This window comes from Heteronotia binoei, chromosome 6 (genome assembly GCF_032191835.1).
Source record: "Heteronotia binoei isolate CCM8104 ecotype False Entrance Well chromosome 6, APGP_CSIRO_Hbin_v1, whole genome shotgun sequence".
Taxonomy (NCBI): domain Eukaryota; kingdom Metazoa; phylum Chordata; class Lepidosauria; order Squamata; family Gekkonidae; genus Heteronotia; species Heteronotia binoei.
Window position 1 is genome coordinate 148,598,482 of NC_083228.1, and position 21,175 is coordinate 148,619,656.

The 21,175-nt window shown below is 51.3% G+C and overlaps 1 protein-coding gene across 3 annotated transcripts in view; it reads right to left on the reverse strand.

Moving 5' to 3' along the window:
* Positions 1-21,175, reverse strand: part of FGF12 (fibroblast growth factor 12) — a 399,444-nt gene that overhangs the window by 134,871 nt on the left and 243,398 nt on the right. For all 3 annotated transcript variants that reach the window (XM_060242866.1, XM_060242865.1, XM_060242864.1), the window contains exon 2: positions 19,665-19,775. In XM_060242866.1, coding sequence (XP_060098849.1) covers positions 19,665-19,775 — 111 coding nt within the window. The remainder of the gene's footprint in view (positions 1-19,664; positions 19,776-21,175) is intronic.

Sequence of the window (21,175 nt, forward strand, 5' to 3'; positions counted from 1 at the left end):
CTACAACAGACACCCTGTGAGGTGGGTGGGGCTGAGAGGGCTCTCCCAATAGCTGCCCTTTCAAGGACAACCTCTGCCAGAGCTATGGCTGAATCAAGGCCATTCCAGCAGCTGCAAGTGGAGGAGTGAGGAATCAAACCTGGTTCTCCCAGAAAAGAGTCTGCATACTTAACCACTAGAAGATGACTGCAGATTTATACCCCACCCTTCTCTCTGAATCAGAGACTCAGAGCAGCTTGCAATCTCCTTTATCTCCTTCCCCCGCAACAGACACCCTGTGAGGTGGGTGCAGCTGAGAGGGCTCTCACAGCAGCTGCCCTTTCAAGGACAACCTCTGACAGAGCTATGGTAACCCAAGGCCATTCCAGCAGCTGCAAGTGGAGGAGTGGGGAATCAAACATGGCTCTCCCAGTAAAGAGTCCCCACACTTAACCACTAGAAGAAGACAACTGCAGATTTATACCCCACCCTTCTCTTTGAATCAGAGTCTCAGAGCGGCTTACAATCTCCTTTATCTCCTTCCCCTACAACAGACACCCGGCGAGGTGGGTGGAGTTGAGAGGGCTCTCACAGCAGCTGCCCTTTCAAGGGCAACCTCTGCAAGTGGAGGAGTGGGGAATCAAACCCGGTTCTCCCAGATAAGAGTCCGAGCACTTAACCACTACACCAAACTGGCAGGAAAGAAGAAGATGATGATGATGAAGAAGAAGGCTGTCACTACCTGAAGGAGTCTTGGAGCAGCTTACAGTCTCCTTCCCTTCCTCTCTACAAAAGGTACCCTGTGAGGCAGGTGGCTTCCAATCTCCTTCCCCTCCCCACAACAGACATTCTGTGGGGCAGGTGGGGCTGAGAGAGCTCTTTCAAGGTCACATCAATGGGCTTCAGGTGGCAGGGGAGTGAGGAATTAAACCCGGTTCTCCCAGGTAAGAGAGCTATGGCTGACCCAAGGCCATTCCAGCAGCTGCAAGTGGAGGAATGGGGAATCAAACCCGGTCCTCCCAGATAAGAGAGCTGTGGCTGACCCAAGGCCATTCCAGCGGCTGCAAGTGAAGGAGTGGGGAATCAAACCCGGTTCTCCCAGGTAAGAGAGCTCTGGCTGACCCAAGGCCATTCCAGCAGCTGTAAGTGGAAGAGGGGGGAATCAAACCCAGTTCTCCTAGATGAGAGCTATGGCTGACCCAAGGCCATTCCCGCAGCTGCAAGTGGAGGAGTGGGGAATCAAACTTGGTTCTCCCAGATAAGAGTCCGAGCACTTCACCACTACACCAAACTGGCTTTTTACCCCCTTCCTGAGGGAAAAGAGCCCTCCCCACAGGGTCCCTGGTCTGATTCTCTGTGAAGCTGCATTTATTTTTAAGAAAAATTACATCAGCAATTATCCTGCCGCTTACATCAAGTCCGGCTGAACAAAAATGAAACAAGATTTTTATTTGGACAGGAGAGGCCCTAGATGGACTCACAGGCACAGCCTAAATCTAAAAAGAATTAGAAGAAAGACCCTTTGCGGGGGGGGGGGGGGAATCAATGCCCAAGACAGATATTGCACAAGCCCCACAGCCCGTTCTCAGAGTCTGGCTGATGCCTCTCTTCACGACACACCGGTAGTGCCAAGAAATCCCAGACTCCAGAGCAAGGGGTTGCACAGCGGACAGACACCTCTGGGAGGGGGCCCTGCAAGAGACAGGCACCTGGTTTTCTTTCCTCCTTTGCAGGGCAATGCTCCAGGCACCTCCACAAGCCGCTCCAATCTGGGGAGAGGCTGCCTGCCTGCCTGCCTGTGGGTGGTCTCTCTGCAGGTCACCTGCCAGCTGGCCACAGGCTCCTCCCTGGCTCCTTTGCCGCGCCCTTCCTGTGCCAGCTCCTTTCCCCAAAACAACCAACCAAACTGCCAGCTTCACCCACTGACTCACAGGCAGAGACTGTCTGCCCAGGGGTAGGCTGAGAGGAGAGAAGTGCCAGCCACCAGCTGTTCAGCACAGAGTGGGCACAAGGCCGAACAACCTTCCTTCCCAGGCTGGCCTGTCTTTTCCTTCCCATTTCCAGCATCTTCCCGCCCCCCAAGTCCTACTGCATACGAGAGCTGAGCCAACTGGAGGAGCTGGAGATGTGTGTGTGTGTGTGGGGGGGGGGAGTGTTGCGATTAGAGTTGCCAAGTCTAACTCAAGAAATATCTGGGGGCTTTGGGTTGGAGCCAAGAGACTTTGGGGGTGAAGTCAGGAGCAAGGATGTGACAAGCACAATTGAACTCCAACAGTACATGAAGGGCTGCCCTATAGAACAGGGGTGGCCAACGGTAGCTCTCCAGAGGTTTTTTTTGCCTACAACTCCCATCAGCCCCAGCCATTGGCCATGCTGGCTGGGGCTGATGGGAGTTGTAGGCAAAAAACATCTGGAGAGCTACCGTTGGCCACCCCTGCTATAGAGGATGGGGTGGAATTATTTTCTGTGGCCCTGGAAGGTCGGACCAGAACCAATGGGTTGAAATTAAATCAGAAGAGTTTCCGGCTCAACATTAGGAAGAACTTCCTGACCGTTAGAGCAATTCCTCAGTGGAACAGGCTTCCTCCTCAGGAGGTGGTGGGCTCTCCTTCCTTGGAGGTTTTTCAACAGAGGCTAGATGGCCATCTGACAGCGATGAAGATCCTGTGAATTTAGGGGGAGGTGTTTTTGAGTTTCCTGCATTGTGCAGGGGGTTGGACTAGATAACCTTGGAGGTCCCTTCCAACTCTTCTATGATTCGAACAGGCTTCCTCCTGGGGAGGTGGTGGGCTCTCCTTCCTTGGAGGTTTTTTAACAGAGGCTAGATGGCCATCTGACAGCAATGAAGATCCTGTGAGTTTAGGGGGAGGTATTTGTGAATTTCCTGCATTGTGCAGGGGGTTGGGCTCGATGACCCTGGAGGTCCCTTCCAAGTCTATGATTTTATGAAGTTTCTGACTGTTAGAGCGGTTCCTCAGTGGAACAGGCTTCCTCCTTGGGAGGTGGTGGGCTCTCCTTCCTTGGAGGTTTGTCTACAGAGGCTAAATGGCCATCTGACAGCAATGAAGATCCTGTGAATTTAGGGGTAGGTACTTGTGAATTTCCTGCATTGTTCAGGGGGTTGGGCTAGATGACCCTGGAGGTCCCTTCCAACTCTATGAATCACATTTAAATGGACCATGCTCCTTTTAAATGCCTTCCCTCCATTGGAAATAATGAAGGTAGGGGCACCTTCTTTGGGGGCTCATAGAATTGGACCCCCCTGATCCAATCTTTTAGAAACTTGGGGAGTCTTTCAAGGGCAGGCAAGAGATGCTATGCTGAAAATTCAGTGTCTCTACCTCAAAAATTAGCCTCTCTGGAGCCCCAGATACCCATGGATCAATCCTCTATTATACCCTATGGAAATCAATCTCCATAGGGTATAATTGAGTGCCCAGCAGATATTCCCCCCACCCCTCACCCCCGCTTTTTGTTGACTCTGAAGTGAGGGGAGGGCCGCCAAACCGGGGGATCCCAGCTCCCAGCTGGGGATCGGCAACCCTAGTTGTGGTGCAGCTGTTAGACTGCCAGACTAAGACGTGAGAGGACTGGGTTCAGATCTCTCGTTCCACCACAGATGCCTCCCAGGGCACCTGGGACCTGTCATAAGCTCTTAGCCTAGGCCTGCCAGTCCCCAGGTCTCCTTCCAGCTGCCGGACAGCTGGCCAGTGGGGGAAGTCCTGCCCCAACAGCCACAATGACCTTTACATCTCAGACAGGGTTAGAAGCTTGCAAACGCCTTGTGTTTTGGAAGGGGTGTGTGTGTGCCTTTAAATCTGGGAGACTGAAGCTCATGAGGGTGGGACGAGCAGGCAGAGTCACGTGTGTGTGAAAGAAGAAGAAGAAGAAGAAGAAGAAGAAGAAGAAGAAGAAGAAGAAGAAGAAGAAGAAGAAGAAGAAGAAGAAGAAGAAGAAGAAGAGAGTGCAATCCCTCTGTTCCTTTTGCATTCCTTTCAGAAGATGTTTGTATAGTAAAAGGCATGGTAAAGAACCTGTTTACGGGATAGAGGAAAACTCCACCCTTTAGACCACTCTTTCATTAAGTTGGATGAAATACAGCAGACTGTTACTTTCAGCAACTCCAGTGAGTAATGCTATCTATATGCTCCACGGAGATCACAAAAGCGTGAGCATGAAAACTGTGTATTTTGGTTGCTTTGTGAGTGTGCGTGTGAGTGTGTGCGTGTTCACTTTAATTTAGTGGGAGTGCAGCTGCTGGGGAATAAAAAAGAGGAAGAGGAAATGAAGACTGTATTCAGGGGAACAACAACGCTGTATTTTTATTTATTTATTTATTTTTTAGGGAATGGAAAAGTCTCCTGGCTCCCCCCTCCCCCAAAGTCCCCAGATATTTCCTCAGTTGGACTTGGCAACCCCATCTCAGCCTAATCTACCCTCACAAGGTGGTTGTCATGAAGGTTAAGTGGAGGACGGTTGGGGAGGGGGGAGAAATGATGTGCAAAGTTGCTTTAGGTCCTCAATGAGGGAGAAAAGCAGGAAATACAAAAAATAGAGAAAATAAAAATGGCCTCATTCAACATGGCTTCTCTTATGTTCTTAAAGGAAAGGTCCCCTGCGCAAGCACCAGTCGTTTCCGACTCTGGGGTGACGTTGCTTTCACAAAGGGCGTTTTCGCACTCACCTTCAAGTGGCGCGACCACCCTCTTCACGCCGGAGGATCTGCAGGGATTTTGCATAAGAAGCGCCGGAGCAGCCAAAAGAGCCGGAAAGTTCCGTCGCGAAACCCGCTCAAACGGAAACCGCCAAGAAGCAGGAAAACGTTTGAGCGGCTTTTGCGACGGAAGTCGCCGGCTCTTTTGGCTGCTCCGGCGCTTCTTATGCGAAATCCCTGCAGATCCTCCGGCGTGAAGAGGGTGGTCGCGCCACTTGAAGGTGAGTGCGAAAACGCCCAAAGTTTTCACGGCAGACTTTTGACAGGGTGGTTTGCCATTGCCTTGCCCGGTCATTACACTTCCCCCCCAGCAAGCCGGGGACTCGTTTTACCAACCACGGAAGGATGGAAGGCTGAGTCAACCTCAAGCCGGCTACCTGAACCAGCTTCCGCTGGAATCGAACTCAGGTCATGAGTAGAGGGTTCTGACTGCAATACTGCAGCTTTACCACTCTGTGCCACGGGGCTCTTATGTTCTTAAAGGCCTGGTATAAATGAAGCAAATAAATACTAGCTCCTTGGGACCTGGTCTCTACGATCTCACAAGTCAGGGGAATTTAGATTTTCATGACAAGAAGAAGAGAGTGATGAGGAAAGGGAGGGACGGTGGCTCAGTGGTCGAGCATCTGCTTGGTAAGCAGAAGGTCCCAGGTTCAATCCCCGGCATCTCCAACTCAAAAGGGTCCAGGCAAGTAGCCGTGAAAAACCTCAGCTTGAGACCCTGGAGAGCCGCTGCCAGTCTGAGTAGACAATACTGACTTTGATGGACCCAGGGAGGTCTGATTCAGTATAAGGCAGCTTCATATGTCCATATGTTCAAAGGGGTGTGGCTTTTGGCTGGCTCCACTCAGGAAACTTGATTTGGACCCCTGGGAAATTCCACACAGGGGAGATTTCTCACATTTCAAAAGTGCATAATTTGGGGAGGGGGAAGAGCCTGATAGGGACCCCTGCAAGAAGTGGCTGTCTTCCCCCATCAGTACAGACCATACCCGTGCATCCAAACTGGCAATTAACAGGTCTATTTATAAGCACGTTTGACTGCAGGGAAAATGGATCTCATCACTGGAGATAATGAAGGTAAATGGCTGCCATCAGTCACCTTCTGCCATTCATTTGTCTTCTGATGAAAAGCTGCCCTGTATGGATGCAGAAAAAGCAGAAGGGCACAGCCCTTCAAGAGCAACAAACGGAACTCCTCAGGTGATGGGGCAAGGATGCGGCTTAGTGGAAGAACTTCTGTTTGGCATGCAGAAGGTCCCAGGTTCAATCCCCGGCATCTCCACTTAAAAACAACCAAGTAGAAGGTGATGTGTAAGACCTCTGCGTGAGACACTGGAGAGCGGCTGCCAGTCTGAGTAGACAATACTGACTGTGATAGACCAAGCATGTGGAACTCATTGCCACAGGAGGTGGCGGCTACAAGCATAGCCAGCTTCAAGAGGGGATTGGATCAACATATGGAGCAGAAGTCCATCCGTGGCTATTAGCCACAGGGTTTCTCTTATGTTCTTATGTGACACAGAGTGTCGGACTGGGTGGGCCATTGGCCTGATCCAACAGGGCTTCTCTTATGTTCTTATGTGACACGGAGTGTTGGACTGGAGGGGCATTGGCCTGATCCAGCATGGTTTCTCTTATGCTCTTATGTGACACAGAGTGTTGGACTGGATGGGCCATTGGCCTGATCCAACATGGTTTCTCTTATGTTCTTATGTGACACAGAATGTTGGACTGGATGGGCCATTGGCCTGATCTAACATGGCTTCTCTTATGTTCTTATGTGTGACACAGAGTGTTGGACTGGAGGGGTCATTGGCCTGATCCAACATGGCTTCTCTTATGTTCTTATGTGACTCAGAGAGTTGGACTGGATGGGCCATTGGCCTGATCCAACAGGGCTTCTCTTATGCTCTTATGTGACTCAGAGGTCGTTTTCGCACTCACCTTAATCAGCAGCGACGACCCTCTTCACTGCGCAGGATCTGCGCGGATTTCGCACTAATTGCCGCGGAGCACCCAGAAGAGCCGGAAAGTCCCGGCGCTTTTGCGGCGCAAATGGAAACTGGTTTTTGGCGGTTTCCGTTTGCGCCGCAAAAGCGCCGGGACTTTCCAGCTCTTCTGGGTGCTCCGCGGCAATTAGTGCAAAATCCGCGCAGATCCTGCGCGGTGAAGAGGGTCGTCGCTGCTGATTAAGGTGAGTGCGAAAACGACCAGAGTGTTGGACTGGAGGGGCCATTGGCCTGATCCAACATGGCTTCTCTTATGTTCTTATGTGACACAGAGTATTGGACTGGATGGGCCATTGGCCTGATCCAACAGGGCTCCTCTTATGTTCTTATTTGACACAGAGTGTTGGACTGGAGGGGCCATTGGCCTGATCCAACATGGCTCCTCTTATGTTCTTATTTAGTATAAGGCAGCTTCATGTGAGTTCAGGGTTTTTTGGGGAGGGGGGAGAACTGGAGGCAGCAGTCAGTAGGCATTTTGTCTCCCTACCTCCTCCCCTCCCAGTTGCCACAGTTGTACCTACCTGCACGCTCATCTAGTCTATGGCTCAAACCGAGCACATATGTATTAGGTGCTGGATGTTTTGTCCGAAGGGACACTCTGGCTCAAGGCACATGGCTAGCAACACTGACATAGTCAGCATTATAAAATGGAGTTATATACTTCCTAGAGAACAGACTGGAGAAATAGTGAGCCGTGGCTCAGTAGAAGAGCCTCTGCTTGGCATGCAGAAGGTCTAGGTTCAATCCCCAGCGTCTCCAGTTTAAAAAGGATCAGCTGCTCATGACATGAAAGATTTCACCCTGAGACCCTGCAGAGCTGCTACCAGTCTGAGTAGACAACGCTAACCTTAATAGGCCAAGAGCCTGATTTAGTACCAGGCCGCCAGCTCCTCTCTGTCCTCAAAAAGCAAGCCTCTTGCTGAGATTCAAAAAAGGTTTTATTGAAAGACACATAATAACAGGTATGACTCTCTGTGTCAGATTTGAGTGCACCTGAAACAGCCAGATCTATACACCCTTTTTGGGGGCCATTAAGAAGAAGAAGACTGCAGCTTTATACCCCGCCCTTCTCCCTGAATCAGAGACTCAGAGCGGCTCACAATCTTTTATATCTTCCTCCCCCACAACAGATACCCTGTGAGGTGGGGGCAGATTTATACCCCGCCCTTCTCCCTGAATCAGAGACTCAGAGCGGCTCACAATCTCCTCTATCTTCTCCCCCCACAACAGACACCCTGTGAGGTGGGAGCAGATTTATTCCTTGCCCTTCTCCCTGAATCAGAGACTCAGAGCGGCTCACAATCTCCTTTCCCTTCCTCCCCCACAACAGATACCCTGTGAGGTGGGTGGGGCTGGAGAGGACTCTCACAGCAGCTGCCCTTTCAAGGACAACCTCTGCCAGAGCTCTGGCTGACCCAAGGCCATTCCAGCAGGTGCAAGTGGAGGAGTGGGGAATCAAACCTGGTTCTCCCAGATAAGAGAGCTCTGGCTGACCCAAGGCCATTCCAGCAGGTGCAAGTGGAAGAGTGGCGAATAAAACCCGGTTCTCCCAGATAAGAGATCTCTGGATGACCCAAGGCCATTCTAGCAGGTGCAAGTAGAGGAGTGGGGAATCAAACCCGGTTCTCCCAGATAAGAGAGCTCTGGCTGACCCAAGGCCATTCCAGCAGGTGCAAGTGGAGGAGTGGGGAATCAAACCCGGTTCTCCCAGATAAGAGAGCTCTGGCTGACCCAAGGCCATCCCAGCAGCTGCAAGTGGAGGAGTGGGGAATCAAACCTGGTTCTCCCAGATAAGAATCAAGTGACCCAAGGCCATTCCAGCAGGTGCAAGTGGAGGACTGGGGAATCAAACCTGGTTCTCCCAGATAAGAGAGCTCTGGCTGACCCAAGGCCATTCCAGCAGGTGCAAGTGGAGGAGTGGGGAATCAAACCCCATTCTCCCAGATAAGAGAGCTCTGGCTGACCCAAGGCCATCCCAGCAGCTGCAAGTGGAGGAGTGGGGAATCAAACCCCATTCTCCCAGATAAGAGAGCTCTGGCTGACCCAAGGCCATTCCAGCAGCTGCAAGTGGAGAAGTGGGGAATCAAACCCAGTTCTCCCAGATAAGAATGCAATTAACCACTGCATCAAACTGGCCAAATTTAGAGCAAAAAGCCCACACAAAGCAGCAAAAAAGCAGTTTCTCACCCAGCAGGTGAACCAAGACAGTCTCTGCTGGAAGATAACTTCTGCCTCCCTACCAGGGCAGAATGTATACTTCGTGTGTTACAATCAAAAGAATCACAGAATCATAGAGCTGGAAGGGACATCCAGTGTCATCTAGGCCAATCCCCTGCACAATGCAGGTAATAATAATAAATTTTTATTTATATCCCGCCCTCCCCGCCAAGGCAGGCTCAGGGCGGCTCAGGTAGCTCACAAATACCTCCCCTAGATTCACAGGATCCTCATTGCTTTCAGATGGCCATCTAGCCTCTGTTGAAAAACCTCCAAGGAAGGAGAGCCCACCACCTCCTGAGGAATCCCATTCCACTGAGGAACCTGTCATAGAATCCTAGAGTTGGAAGGGACCTCCAGGGTCATCTAGTCCCACCCCCTGCACAATGCAGGAAACTCACAAAGACCTCCCCCTAAATTCACAGGATCCTCATTGCTGTCAGATGGCCATCTAGCCTCTGCTGAAAAACCTCCAAAGAAGGAGAATCATAGAATCCTAGAGTTGGAAGGGACCTCCAGGGTCATCTAGTCCAACCCCCTGCACAATGCAGGGAACTCACAAACACCTCCCCCTAAATTCACAGGATCCTCATTGCTTTCAGAGGGCCATCTAGCCTCTGTTGAAAAACCTCCAGGGAAGGAGAGCCCACCACCTCCTGAGGAAGCCCGTTCCACTGAGGAACCGTTGTAATGCTCTATATCCTCCTTAAATTGTGGTGCCCAAAACTGAAAAGAGGAAGCTAGCCAGCAAAAGCAACCCTGTATATCCTCCCCCAACATCCCCATCGCAATTACAGAAAACAGAGAGGCCCTAGGCGCCCGCAAGTACATGGCAAGCCCTTTGACATCGGCAGATTCACAGGCGCTCAAGTTTCAGTGCTCACCACTCGCTTAGAGATCTCCTCCTTCTCTTCCTCCCAATTTTGAAATTAGACTTTGAAAGGTTTTCTGGGTAGGAAGTGTCAGAGGCCCAGTCTGTCTGGCTGCTCTCGCCTTCAAGCTGAGGCTCAGTTAATTCTACGGGGGGCTACCGAAATAGAACTTGCCTGTCTCAAGTCGGCAATGCGGGACTCGAGTGGCCTTCATTCATTTGACAGCTAACAAGGCCTGTTTCCTGCACTGCTCCCCACGGCTCCCCCAGGAGCCACAAGCACCAGCAGCCCAGCCCTCCTATCACAAGGAAGTTTTCCTCTGGTTTGGCACATCTGAAGAGGGGAGGGGGGGAGCAGTCAGCAGCAGTCCCGAAACCTCATCTTCTCAGCCACTTCCTGGGTTTTTCCTTGCACTGCTGCAACCCTCCTCACACCCGGTTTGAGATGGTCATCTCAGAAAAGGGTCCTGCCCAAGAACCTCTGCCCAGCATGCGAAGGGAAGATGTGTATTCTTCAATAGCCTCCCTTCGCAACACCTGGAGAGCCAGTTTGGTGTAGTGGTTAAGTGCGCAGACTTTTATCTGGGAAAACTGAGTTTGATTCCCCACTCCTCCACTTGCAGCTGTTGGAATGGCCTTGGGTCAGCCAGAGCTCTCTTATCTGGGAGAACCGGGTTGGATTCCCCCCTCCTCCACTTGCAGCTGCTGGAATGGCCTTGGGTCAGCCATAGCTCTCTTATCTGGGAGAACCGGGTTGGATTCCCCACTCCTCCACTTGCAGCTGCTGAAATGGCCTTGGGTCAGCCATAGCTCTCTTATCTGGGAGAACCGGGTTGGATTCCCCACTCCTCCACTTGCAGCTGCTGGAATGGCCTTGGGACAGCCAGAGCTCTCTTATCTGGGAGAACCGGGTTTGATTCCCCACTCCTCCACTTGCACCTGCTGGGATGGCCTTGGGTCAGCCAGAGCTCTCTTATCTGGGAGAACCGGGTTTGATTCCCCACTCCTCCACTTGCAGCTGCTGGAATGGCCTTGGGTCAGCCAGAGCTCTCTTATCTGGGAGAACCGGGTTGGATTCCCCACTTCTCCACTTGCAGCTGCTGAAATGGCCTTGGGTCAGCCATAGCTCTCTTATCTGGGAGAACCGGGTTGGATTCCCCACTCCTCCACTTGCAGCTGCTGGAATGGCCTTGGGTCAGCCAGAGCTCTCTTATCTGGGAGAACCGGGTTTGATTCCCCCCTCCTCCACTTGCACCTGCTGGGATGGCCTTGGGTCAGCCAGAGCTCTCTTATCTGGGAGAACCGGGTTTGATTCCCCACTCCTCCACTTGCACCTGCTGGAATGGCCTTGGGTCAGCCAAAGCTCTCATAGGAGTTGTCCTTGAAAGGGCAGCTTCTGGGAGAGCTCTCTCCGCCCCACCCACCTCACAGGGTGTCTGTTGTGGGTGGGGGGAGGTAAAGGAGATTGTGACCATTCCGAGACTCTGAGGTTCAGAGTACAGGGCAGGATATAAATCCAATATCATCTTCTTCTTCCTCCTCCACTTGCAGCTGCTGGAATGGCCTTGGATCACCCATAGCTCTCACAGAGCTATCCTAGAAAGGGCAGTTTCTGGGAGAGCTCTCTCAGCACCACCTACATCACTGGTTGTCTGTTGTAGGGGGAGAAGATATAGGAGATTGTGAGCCGCTCTGAGTCTCTGATTCAGGGAGAAGGGCGGTAAATCTGCAGTCCTCTTCTTCATTGGTACCATTTTCCTGTCTCAGTCGCCCCCCCACCCAGTGACCCCCTCCTCCATTCCACTACAGCTCCCCCCCCCTCGCTTTATAAAGAAACTGGCAATTGCTGCATCACCACAGAGCAATCCCATTACAGCAGTCCCTTGCCACAGTCTATGAGCCCTTCTGAATTCCTTTTAATAATTGCAACGGAGCAATCGAGGGAATTGCATTTTTTTTTAAGCCTGAAAAAAGCCCTCTGGTTGCAAAAGGAGGGGGAGAATGCATCTGGAGCAGCAACTAGGGGAACCGTCCTTACGGCTTGCAAGCAGCCAGCATGGAGCAAACAAACAGCTCTTTTTCCCCCTACGCCACAGCAAGCCAGGAATGGAGCGCAGGTTCCCAGATAACGACTCTTCTTCGAACAACTGACAGAGTGGAGGCTCAGTCATGCATCGCTCACTTGCCCTTGTCGCCTGCGGCTGACAACAGACTCGGTTCCCGGAGCTCCAGGGCAAATCACCTCCTGCGTCCTGCAAGATAGTATCAACGCCTGCTGAGCAAATGGAGACATTTCCAGAGTCCAGACATCAGCAAGCCAGAAAGGACTGAAGCTCTGCAAACGCCCCAGAGAATCACTACCGATTGAGCCAACCTACACAAGAGCAGATCTACACAAGAGCCAGCTGGGTGCAGTGGTGAAGCGCAGGGCCTCTTATCTGGGAGAACCGGGTTTGATTCCCCACTCTTCCACCTGTAGCTGCTGGAATGGCCTTGGGTTAACCATAGCTGTGGCAGAGTTGCCCTTGAAAGGACGGCTTCTATCAGAGCTCTCTCAGCCCCACCCACCTCACAGGGTGTCTGCTGTGGAGGAGGAAGGTAAAGGAGATGATGAACTGCTCTGAGACTCCAAGATTCAGAGTAGAAGGTGGGGATATAAATCCAATATTTTCTTAAGAGAGCCAGTCTGGTGTAGTGGTTAAGTGCATGGACTCTTATCTGGGAGAACCAGGTTTGATTCCTCACTTGCAGCTCCTGAAATGGCCTTGGGTTATCCATAACTCCAGCAGAGTTGTCCTTGAAAGGGCAGCTTCTGAGAGAGCTCTCTCAGCCCCACCCACCTCACAGAGTATCTGTTGTGGTGGGGAGGAAGGTGAAGGATATTGTGACCACTGAGGTTCAGAGTGAAGGGTGGGATATAAATCCAATATCTTCTTCTTCTTGGTTGCTTTGGTCGTGGCTCAGAGAGCTCTTATAGCAGCTGCCCTTTCAAGGACAACTCCTGCAAGAGCTAAGGCTGACCCAAGGCCATTCCAGCAGCTGTAAGTGGAGGAGTGGGGACAAACCCGGTTCTCCCAGATAAGAGTCTGCGCACTTCACCACTACACCAAACTGGCTCTCTCAGCCCCACCCACCTCACAGGGTGTCTGTTGTGTGTGTGTGTGTGGGGGGAAGGTGAAGGAGATTGTGACCCCTCTGAGACTCTGAGATTCAGAGTATAGGGTGGGATATAAATCCAACTTCTTCTTGGTTGCTTTGGCCATGGCTCAGAGAGCTCTTACAGCAGCTGCTCTTTCAAGGACAACTCCTGCGAGAGCTAAGGTTAACCCAAGGTCATTCCAGCAGCTGTAAGTGGAGGAGTGGGGACTCAAACCTGTTTCTTCCAGATAATAGTCCGTGCACTTCACTACACCAAACTGGCCCTCTTAGCCCCACCCATCTCACAGGGTGTCTGTTGTGGGGGAGGAGGAGAAAGGGGATTGTGATCCACTCTGAGATTCGGAGTGGAGGGTGGGATATAAATCCAATAACATGTTCTTCTTCTTCCACTTGCACCTGCTGGAATGCCCTTGGGTCAGCCAGAGTTATTGCAGGAGTTGTCCTTGAAAGGGCAGCTGCTGGGAGAGCCATCTCAGCTCCACCCACCTTAAAGGGTCTCTATTGTGGGGGGAGAAGATATAGGAGATTGTAAACCGCTCTGAGTCTCTGATTCAGGGAGAAGGGCGGGGTATAAATCTGCCCCCACCTCACAGGGTGTCTGTTGTGGGGGGAGAAGATATGGGCGAATGTGAGCTGCTCTGAGACTCTGCTTCAGAGACAAGGGCGGGGAATAAATCTATGGTGCTCTTCTTCTTCTTCTTGCAGCCTGAGACCGCCCGTGGGAAGAGCCAGGGGAGCCAAGATGCCAAATCCAGGTGATGCAAGGAGCCGGAAGAAAGAACACCCCCTGGGCAGGCTATTTGTCCTGGTTTCTCCTTTCAAGGGAAGCAACACCCTCCGACCCAGAGAGCCAAGTCAGCTGCTTCTTGCAGCACAACACCAATTACGGGAGAGTTACGGCTGGAAATGCATTTGCAGGTTGAGTCAAATCTCTTCCCCCCACAATCACTTCAAGAGCAAAAGTCATCTGAGCTGTGCAGCTTTTGGCCTCTGAGCTGATGTTCAGGATGGAGCCTGGAAGCCTCTGAAGAGGAGAAGCCGTCCAAGAGATGCCCAGCATCTAATTAATTTCGAAACCACTTAAGGATCAGCGGTTCCCCCACTTCAAATCATGGTGTTTTCATTTAAAAGTCTGCATTGCATCCAAGGAACCGGCTCCTGCGGCTTCTTGGCAACGAGGAAGGTCCCCAGTCGGAGTCAATCAGCAGTTGTGCATTCCAGAAAGACAGAGCCTGCCCCCCCCAACACCCCCCCACTTGCCTGGAGTTTCTCAGACAAGGACATAAGAACATAAGAGAAGCCCTGTTGGATCAGGCCAGTGGCCCACCCAGTCCAACACTCTGTGTCACATAAGAACATAAGAGAAGCCCTGTTGGATCAGGCCAGTGGCCCATCCAGCCCAACACTCTGTGTCACATAAAAACATAAGAGAAGCCATGTTGGATCAGGCCAGTGGCCCCTCCAGTCCAACACTCTGTGTCATATAAGAACATAAGAGAAGCCCTGTTGGATCAGGCCAATGGCCCATCAAGTCCAATACTCTGTGTCACATAAAAGAAGCCCTGTTGGATCAGGCCAGTGGCCCCTCCAGTCCAACACTCTGTGTCATATAAGAACATAAGAGAAGCCCTGTTGGATCAGGCCAATGGCCCATCAAGTCCAATACTCTGTGTCACATAAAAGAAGCCATGTTGGATCAGGCCAGTGGCCCATCCAGTCCAACACTCTGTGTCACACAGTTGCCAAAAAAACCAGGTGCCATTAGGAGGTCCATCAGTGGGGCCAGGACACTAGAAGCCCTCCCCCCCACCCGCAAGCACCAATAATACAGAGCATCACTGCCCCAAACAGAGTTCCAGCTAATAGCCACTGATGGACTTCTGCTCCATATAAGAACATAAGAGAAGCGCTGTTGGATCAGGCCAAAGGCCCCTCCAGTTCAACACTTTGTGTCACAGAGTGGCCTAAGAAATCAGGCACCATCAGGAGGCCCATCAGTGGAGCCAGGACACTAGAAGCCCTCCCATTGTTGCCCCCACAAGCACCAAGAATACAAAGCATCCCTGCCCCAGACAGAGAGTCCCAACGATAAGTTGTGGCTCAGAGCCACTGATGGACCTCAGCTCCAGATGTTCATCCAATCCCCTCTTGAAGCTATCTATGCTTCAAATGATGTGCATTTCTCCCTTCAATTAATCCATGCATGGAGGGGTTTGAGGGACCCTGAAAGGTCTCCTGGCTGGGCTACGATGACCCCTTCTTATAGGCTCCTATCGGAAGTAAAAATTAAAGTTGCAATGATAAGAAAAAAAGATTGGAGGATCTCACAGGGTGTCTGTTGTGGGAAGGGAAGGGAAAGGATTGGAGCATTGGAGAAAGTCCAGAGAAGGGCAGCTAGAATGATTAAAGGGCTGGAGCACTTTCTCTATGAAGAAAGGTTGAAACGCTTGGGACTCTTTAGCTTGGAGAAACGTCGACTGCGGGGTGACATGATAGAGGTTTACAAGATAATGCATGGGATGGAGAAAGTAGAGAAAGAAGTACTTTTCTCCCTTTCTCTCAATACAAGAACTCGTGGGCATTCGATGAAATTGCTGAGCAGAAAGGTTAAAACGGATAAAAGGAAGTACTTCTTCACCCAAAGGGTGAGTAACATGTGGAATTCACTGCCACAGGAGGTGGTGGCGGCCACAAGTATAGCCACCTTCAAGAAGGGTTTAGATAAAAATATGGAGCACAGGTCCATCAGTGGCTATTAGCCACAGTGTATGTGTGTATATAAAATTTTTGGCCACTGTGTGACGCAGAGTGTTGGACTTGATGGGCCGTTGGCCTGATCCAACATGGCTTCTCTTATGTTCTAAGGAGATTGTAATCTGCTCTGAGATGCTGAGTGCAGGGTGGGGGTCTAAATCTAATCCCCTTATCCCCCTCCTCTGGAGATGCTATCTGGGATTGAACCTGGGACCTTCTGCCAGCCGAGCAGATGCTCTGATCCTGAGCCACCATCCTCCTGGAGAGAAGGCGGCTGAGAGGTGATAGGATCACCATCTTCAAGTCCTTGAAGGGCTGTCCTATAGAGGATGGTGTGGAATTGTTTTCTGTGTCCCCAGAAGGTAGGACCAGAACCAATGGGTTGGAATTAAAGCAAAAGAGTTTCCGGCTGAACATGAGGAAGAACTTCCTGACCGTTGGAGCGGTTCCTCAGTGGAACAGGCTTCCTCCTCGGGAGGTGGTGGGTTCTCCTTCCTTGGAGGTTTTTAAACAGAGGCTAGATGGCCATCAGACAGCGATGAAGATCTTGTGAATTTAGGGGGAGGGGTTTGTGAGTTTCCTGCATTGTGCAGGGGGTTGGACTAGATGACCCTGGAGGTCCCTTCCAACTCCATGATTCTAGGATTCCTGACTGTTAGAGCAGTTCCTCAGTGGAACAGGCTTCCTCCTTTGGAGGTAGTGGGCTCTCCTTCCTTGGAGGTTTTTAAACAGAGGCTAGATGGCAGCAATGAAGATCCTGTGAATTTGAGGTGGGTATTTGTGGGTTTCCTACGTTGTGCAGGGGGTTGGACTAGATGACCCTGGAGGTCCCTTCCAGGTCTAGGATTCTATGATTCCATGGCCACTTTCATCCCCCAAACCCTGGTGGTGCTGGAGAGAAACCATCTGGCTGTTGAACTGGGAAAGCAGCCAGCAATTGCAGCTGCCTTCCTCATGAAAAGGAACTGTGCTTGGTGCGTGTGTGTGTGTGGGGGGGGGGGTGGCTGGTAGGGGAGAGCTCTAAATTGACACAGATGCCACTTTAGAGATTAGCCATGCGCCTCTGGGCGCCTCCCTTCCCTGCCTCCAGCCACTCCTGGAAATTGCAAACACAACAGAAGGATTGCATGATTCATCCACAAGCGCTCAATGCTGAGCACCGGGGCCAACGCCACGGAACTGGGCAACAGCGAGGCAGGCTGCCCGGGTAGCCTAGCAGGATGTGCCTCAAAAGATACAGCCCTGCAAGCATCTCTGGCTCATCCAGGCGCCCACCCTCAGCAGAAGAAAGCTGCACCAGAGGGACTGCCGTCTGATGAAATGGCCTGGCAAACCAGTACAAGGAATCTGGTCCCACAGCATGCATGAACATAAGAACAGAAGAGAAGCCATGTTGGATCAGGCCAATGGCCCATCCAGTCCAACACTCTGTGTCACACAGTGGCCGAGAAACCCAGGTGTCATCAGGAGGTCCACCAGTAGGGCCAGGACACCAGAAGCTCTCCCACTGTGCCCCCCCCCCAAGCACCAAGAAGTCCGAGCACCACTGCCCCAGACAGAGAGTTCCAACTATAAGCTGTGACTAATAGCCTCTGATGGACCTTTGCTCCAGATGCTTATCCAATCGCCTCCTGAAGCTGTCTATGCTGGCAGCCACATAGACACTCCTGTGGGACTGAATTCCACGTGTTAATCACCGTTTGGGTGAAGAAGGACTTCCTTTTATCTGTTCTAACCCGACTGCTCAGCAATTTCATCGAATGTCCACGAGTTCTCGTATCTTGAGAAAGGGAGAAAAGGACTTCTTTCTCGACTTTCTCCATCCCATGCATAATCTTGTAAACCTCTATCATGTCACCCCGCAGTCGACGTTTCTCCAAGCTAAAGAGCCCCAAGCGTTTTAACCTTTCTTCATAAGGAAAGTGTTCCAAACCTTTAATCAGTCTAGTTGCCCTTTTCTGAAGATACACGAGGCTGCCTAATTCAGACTCGGCCCCCTTGGTCCAGCAAGGTCAGTACTTGTCTACTCAGACCAGCAGAGGCTCACCCAAGTTTAAACAGAGATGCTAGATGGCCATCTGACAGCAATGCAGATCCTGTGAATTGAGGGGGAGGTGTCTGTGAGTTTCCTGCACTGTGCAGGGGGTTGGACTAGATGACCCTGGAGGTCCCTTCCAACTCTAGGATTTTAAGTCTCAAGCAGAGGTCCTCCACATCAGTGCTCTCCAACTCCTGGCCTGTGGACTGGTACTGGTCCGTGGCCTGTTAGCAACTGGGCCGTGTATAATTATTTCATTATATATTACAATGTACAATTGTATAATTATTTCATTATATATTACAATGTAGTAATAATAATAATAATAAGAAGAAGACAACATTGGATTTATATCCTGCCCTCCTCTCCGAATTTCAGAGTCTCAGAGCGGCTCACAATCTCCTTTCCCTTTCTCCCCCACAACAGACACCCTGTGAGGTGGGTGGGGCTGAGAGAGCTCTCCCAGAAGCTGCCCTTTCAAGGACAATCTCAGAGCGGCCTACAATCTCCTTTCCCTTCCTCCCGTATAACAGACACCCTCTGAGGTGGGTGGGGCTGAGAGGGCTCTCAAAGTAGCTGCCCTTTAAGCTGCTGGTCCGTGGCCTGTTAGCAACTGGGCTGAGAGTTGTATAATTATTTCATTATATATTACAATGTAGTAATAATAATAATAATAATAAGAAGAAGAAGAAGAAGAAGAAGAAGAAGAAAACATTGGATTTATATCCTGCCCTCCTCTCTGAATTTCAGTCTCAGAGTGGCTCACAATCTCCTTTATCTTCCTCCCCCATAACAGACACCCTCTGAGGTGGGTAGGGCTGAGAGAGCTCTCCCAGAAGCTGCCCTTTCAAGGACAGAGTCTCAGAGCGGCCTACAATCTCCTTTCCCTTCCTCCCCCACCACAGACACCCTGTGAGGTGGGTTGGGCTGAGAGAGCTCTCCCAGAAGATGCCCTTTCAAGGACAGAGTCTCAGAGTGGCCTACAATCTCTTTCCCTTCCTCCCCCACAACAGACACCCAGCTCTGCAAGAGCTCTGGCTGACCCAAGGCCATTCTGGCAGGTGCAAGTGGAGGAGTGGGAAATCAAATCTGGTTCTCCCTAATGAGTCCGCACACTTAACCACCACACCAAACTAATAGAAATAAAGTGCACAGTTGTATCGTCCCGAAACCATCATCCCCGCTCCTCCAGTCCGTGGAAAATTTGTCTTCCACAAAACCAATCCCTGGTGCCAAAAAGGTTGGGGACCGCTGCTCCACATCACCTGCTAGCTGGTCCTTTCAATGAGAGATGGCAAGGATTGAACCTGGGACCTTCTGCATTCCAAGCAGAGACTCTTGACACTGAGCGACGGCCCTTCAACATGGCTCTCCAGGGTCTCAGGCGGAAGTCTCCCATACCATCTACTACCTAGCCCTTTTTCACCAGAGATGCCGGGGACTGAACCCTGGACCTTCTGCATCCCAAGGAGAGGTTCTTCCACTGAGCTGTTGCAACCTTTGCCACCCCCATCCTCGGGGCGCTGCCGTGTTCCTGCACCCACGCCCACCCACCCTGCCTGCCTCCCAGCCAGACATCTCTGCTCTGCGCCATGCAGACAACCTCCTGCAAGGCTCAGGCACACCTCCACCCTCTCTCTTGGCAGGAGCTCAGAGCCCCTCCTTGGGAAGTGAGACTTTTATTCACCTCACCACCCACAGACAGCAGCAGCAGCGACAGAGAGAGTGTGAAAATGGCAGGGGAGAGATTTATCTGAAAGGGAAGCACAGACAAGGATGCTCAGCCTCTGCCCAGATGCGTCCAGGCCCAGGCAACGGGCCTGATTGATCACCAGGCTGTGAGAAGGTGGGGAAAAAGAGAGACAGAGCCAAAGCCAGAGAGCGAGACAGACACACACACGGAGAGAGAGCCAGACTCACTGTAGTCGCTGTTTTCGTCCTTGGTCCCATCAATGGTCCCATCCGGGTGCATCTGCAGGAAGAATTCTTGCTGGCTGAATAACCGGGTCACGATCCCTTTGAGCTGGGGCTCTGCAAGAGAAAACAGATACACCGGCATGTACATCTCCATCCACCAGCCAATCTGCCAAAGGTGGAGCAGGCGGTGTGGAGAGAGGCAAGGTTTGGTTCACCGGGGCTGAAAGTGGAAGGGCAGGCAAGCACGAGGGGTCCCTGCCTCCAGAGGAAGGTTTGGCCAGTTACTGACCCCCGTCAACCAAACACATGTAGAACTGGTCAAAGTTTATCGGGGATCAATACAGAGCAATGACCTTGTCACTAAGAAGCCATTGCCAAGAATAGAGCAACTTAGAATTAGAACCAATAATATACAAGGCAAAAAAAGGCACGCATGTTAAATCCCGGCCCATTTTCCAGTAAGTTTCCCAGGCTTAGGTGTATAATGTAAGAAGTCTTCCCTGGGTGCTCAAGCACGGTTACCAGATAACAGATCCACAGCTAATGTCTCTCTCCTGCACCTCTTGTGAAAAGTTAAAAAGGTCAAGGTAGTCCCCTGTGCAAGCACCAGTCGTTTCCGACTCTGGGGTGACGCTGCTTTCACAACGTTTTAACGGCAGACTTTTTACGGGGTGGTTTGCCATTGCCTTCCCCAGTCCTCTACACTTTCCCCCTAGCAAGCTGGGTCCTCATTTGACCAACCTCGGAAGGATGGAAGCTGAGTCAACCCTGAGTCGGCTACCTGAACCCAGCTTCCGCCGGGATCGGACTCAGGTCATGAGCAGAGCTTAGGACTGCAGTACTGCAGCTTTACCACTCTGTGCCGTGGGGCAAGCAAAGTGGCAGAACTAGTCCCATCCAATGTTCCCTCGAAGCCGCAGAGCCTTGTGAGCAAAAATTCTACGTTGTGAGCTCCTGGCATGAAAGTTGTGAGCTCCTGAACCAATTAGTACGCTTGGGGGTCCTCCTTCTTGAGCGAAGACAAAAATGTGTGAGCTGCAGGCTAAGAGGACTGAACCCGGAGCGTATATATTTCCGCAATATATGTGGAAACGTTTTTATAGATCTAATTTTAATACGTTTGCTAATGTTTTTAAACGGCTGTCAGCCGCCCCTGAGTCTGTCAGGGGAGGGCGGGATATAAATCTGATAAATGAATAAAATAAAGAAGAAACGTTAACTCAGCTTAGAGGGAACACAAATGTAGCAAATGGATATAGCCTCAGCAAAGGAAAAAAGATGAACCGACAGTCGTGGCTATGGAATTACGCAATACGGTGCGAGTAGATATAAACGACTGAGCGGAGATGAACAACTCGATGTAGCATAACGACCCAGCTGCGGAATCCCGTCCAGGAGGATTCGGGAAATCTCCTGGAATTACATGTGACCTCCAGACAACAGAAATGAGCTTTCTTGGAGAAAAGGGCTGCTTTTGAAGGTGGACACTGTGAATACCCCAGCCTCCTCAGGCT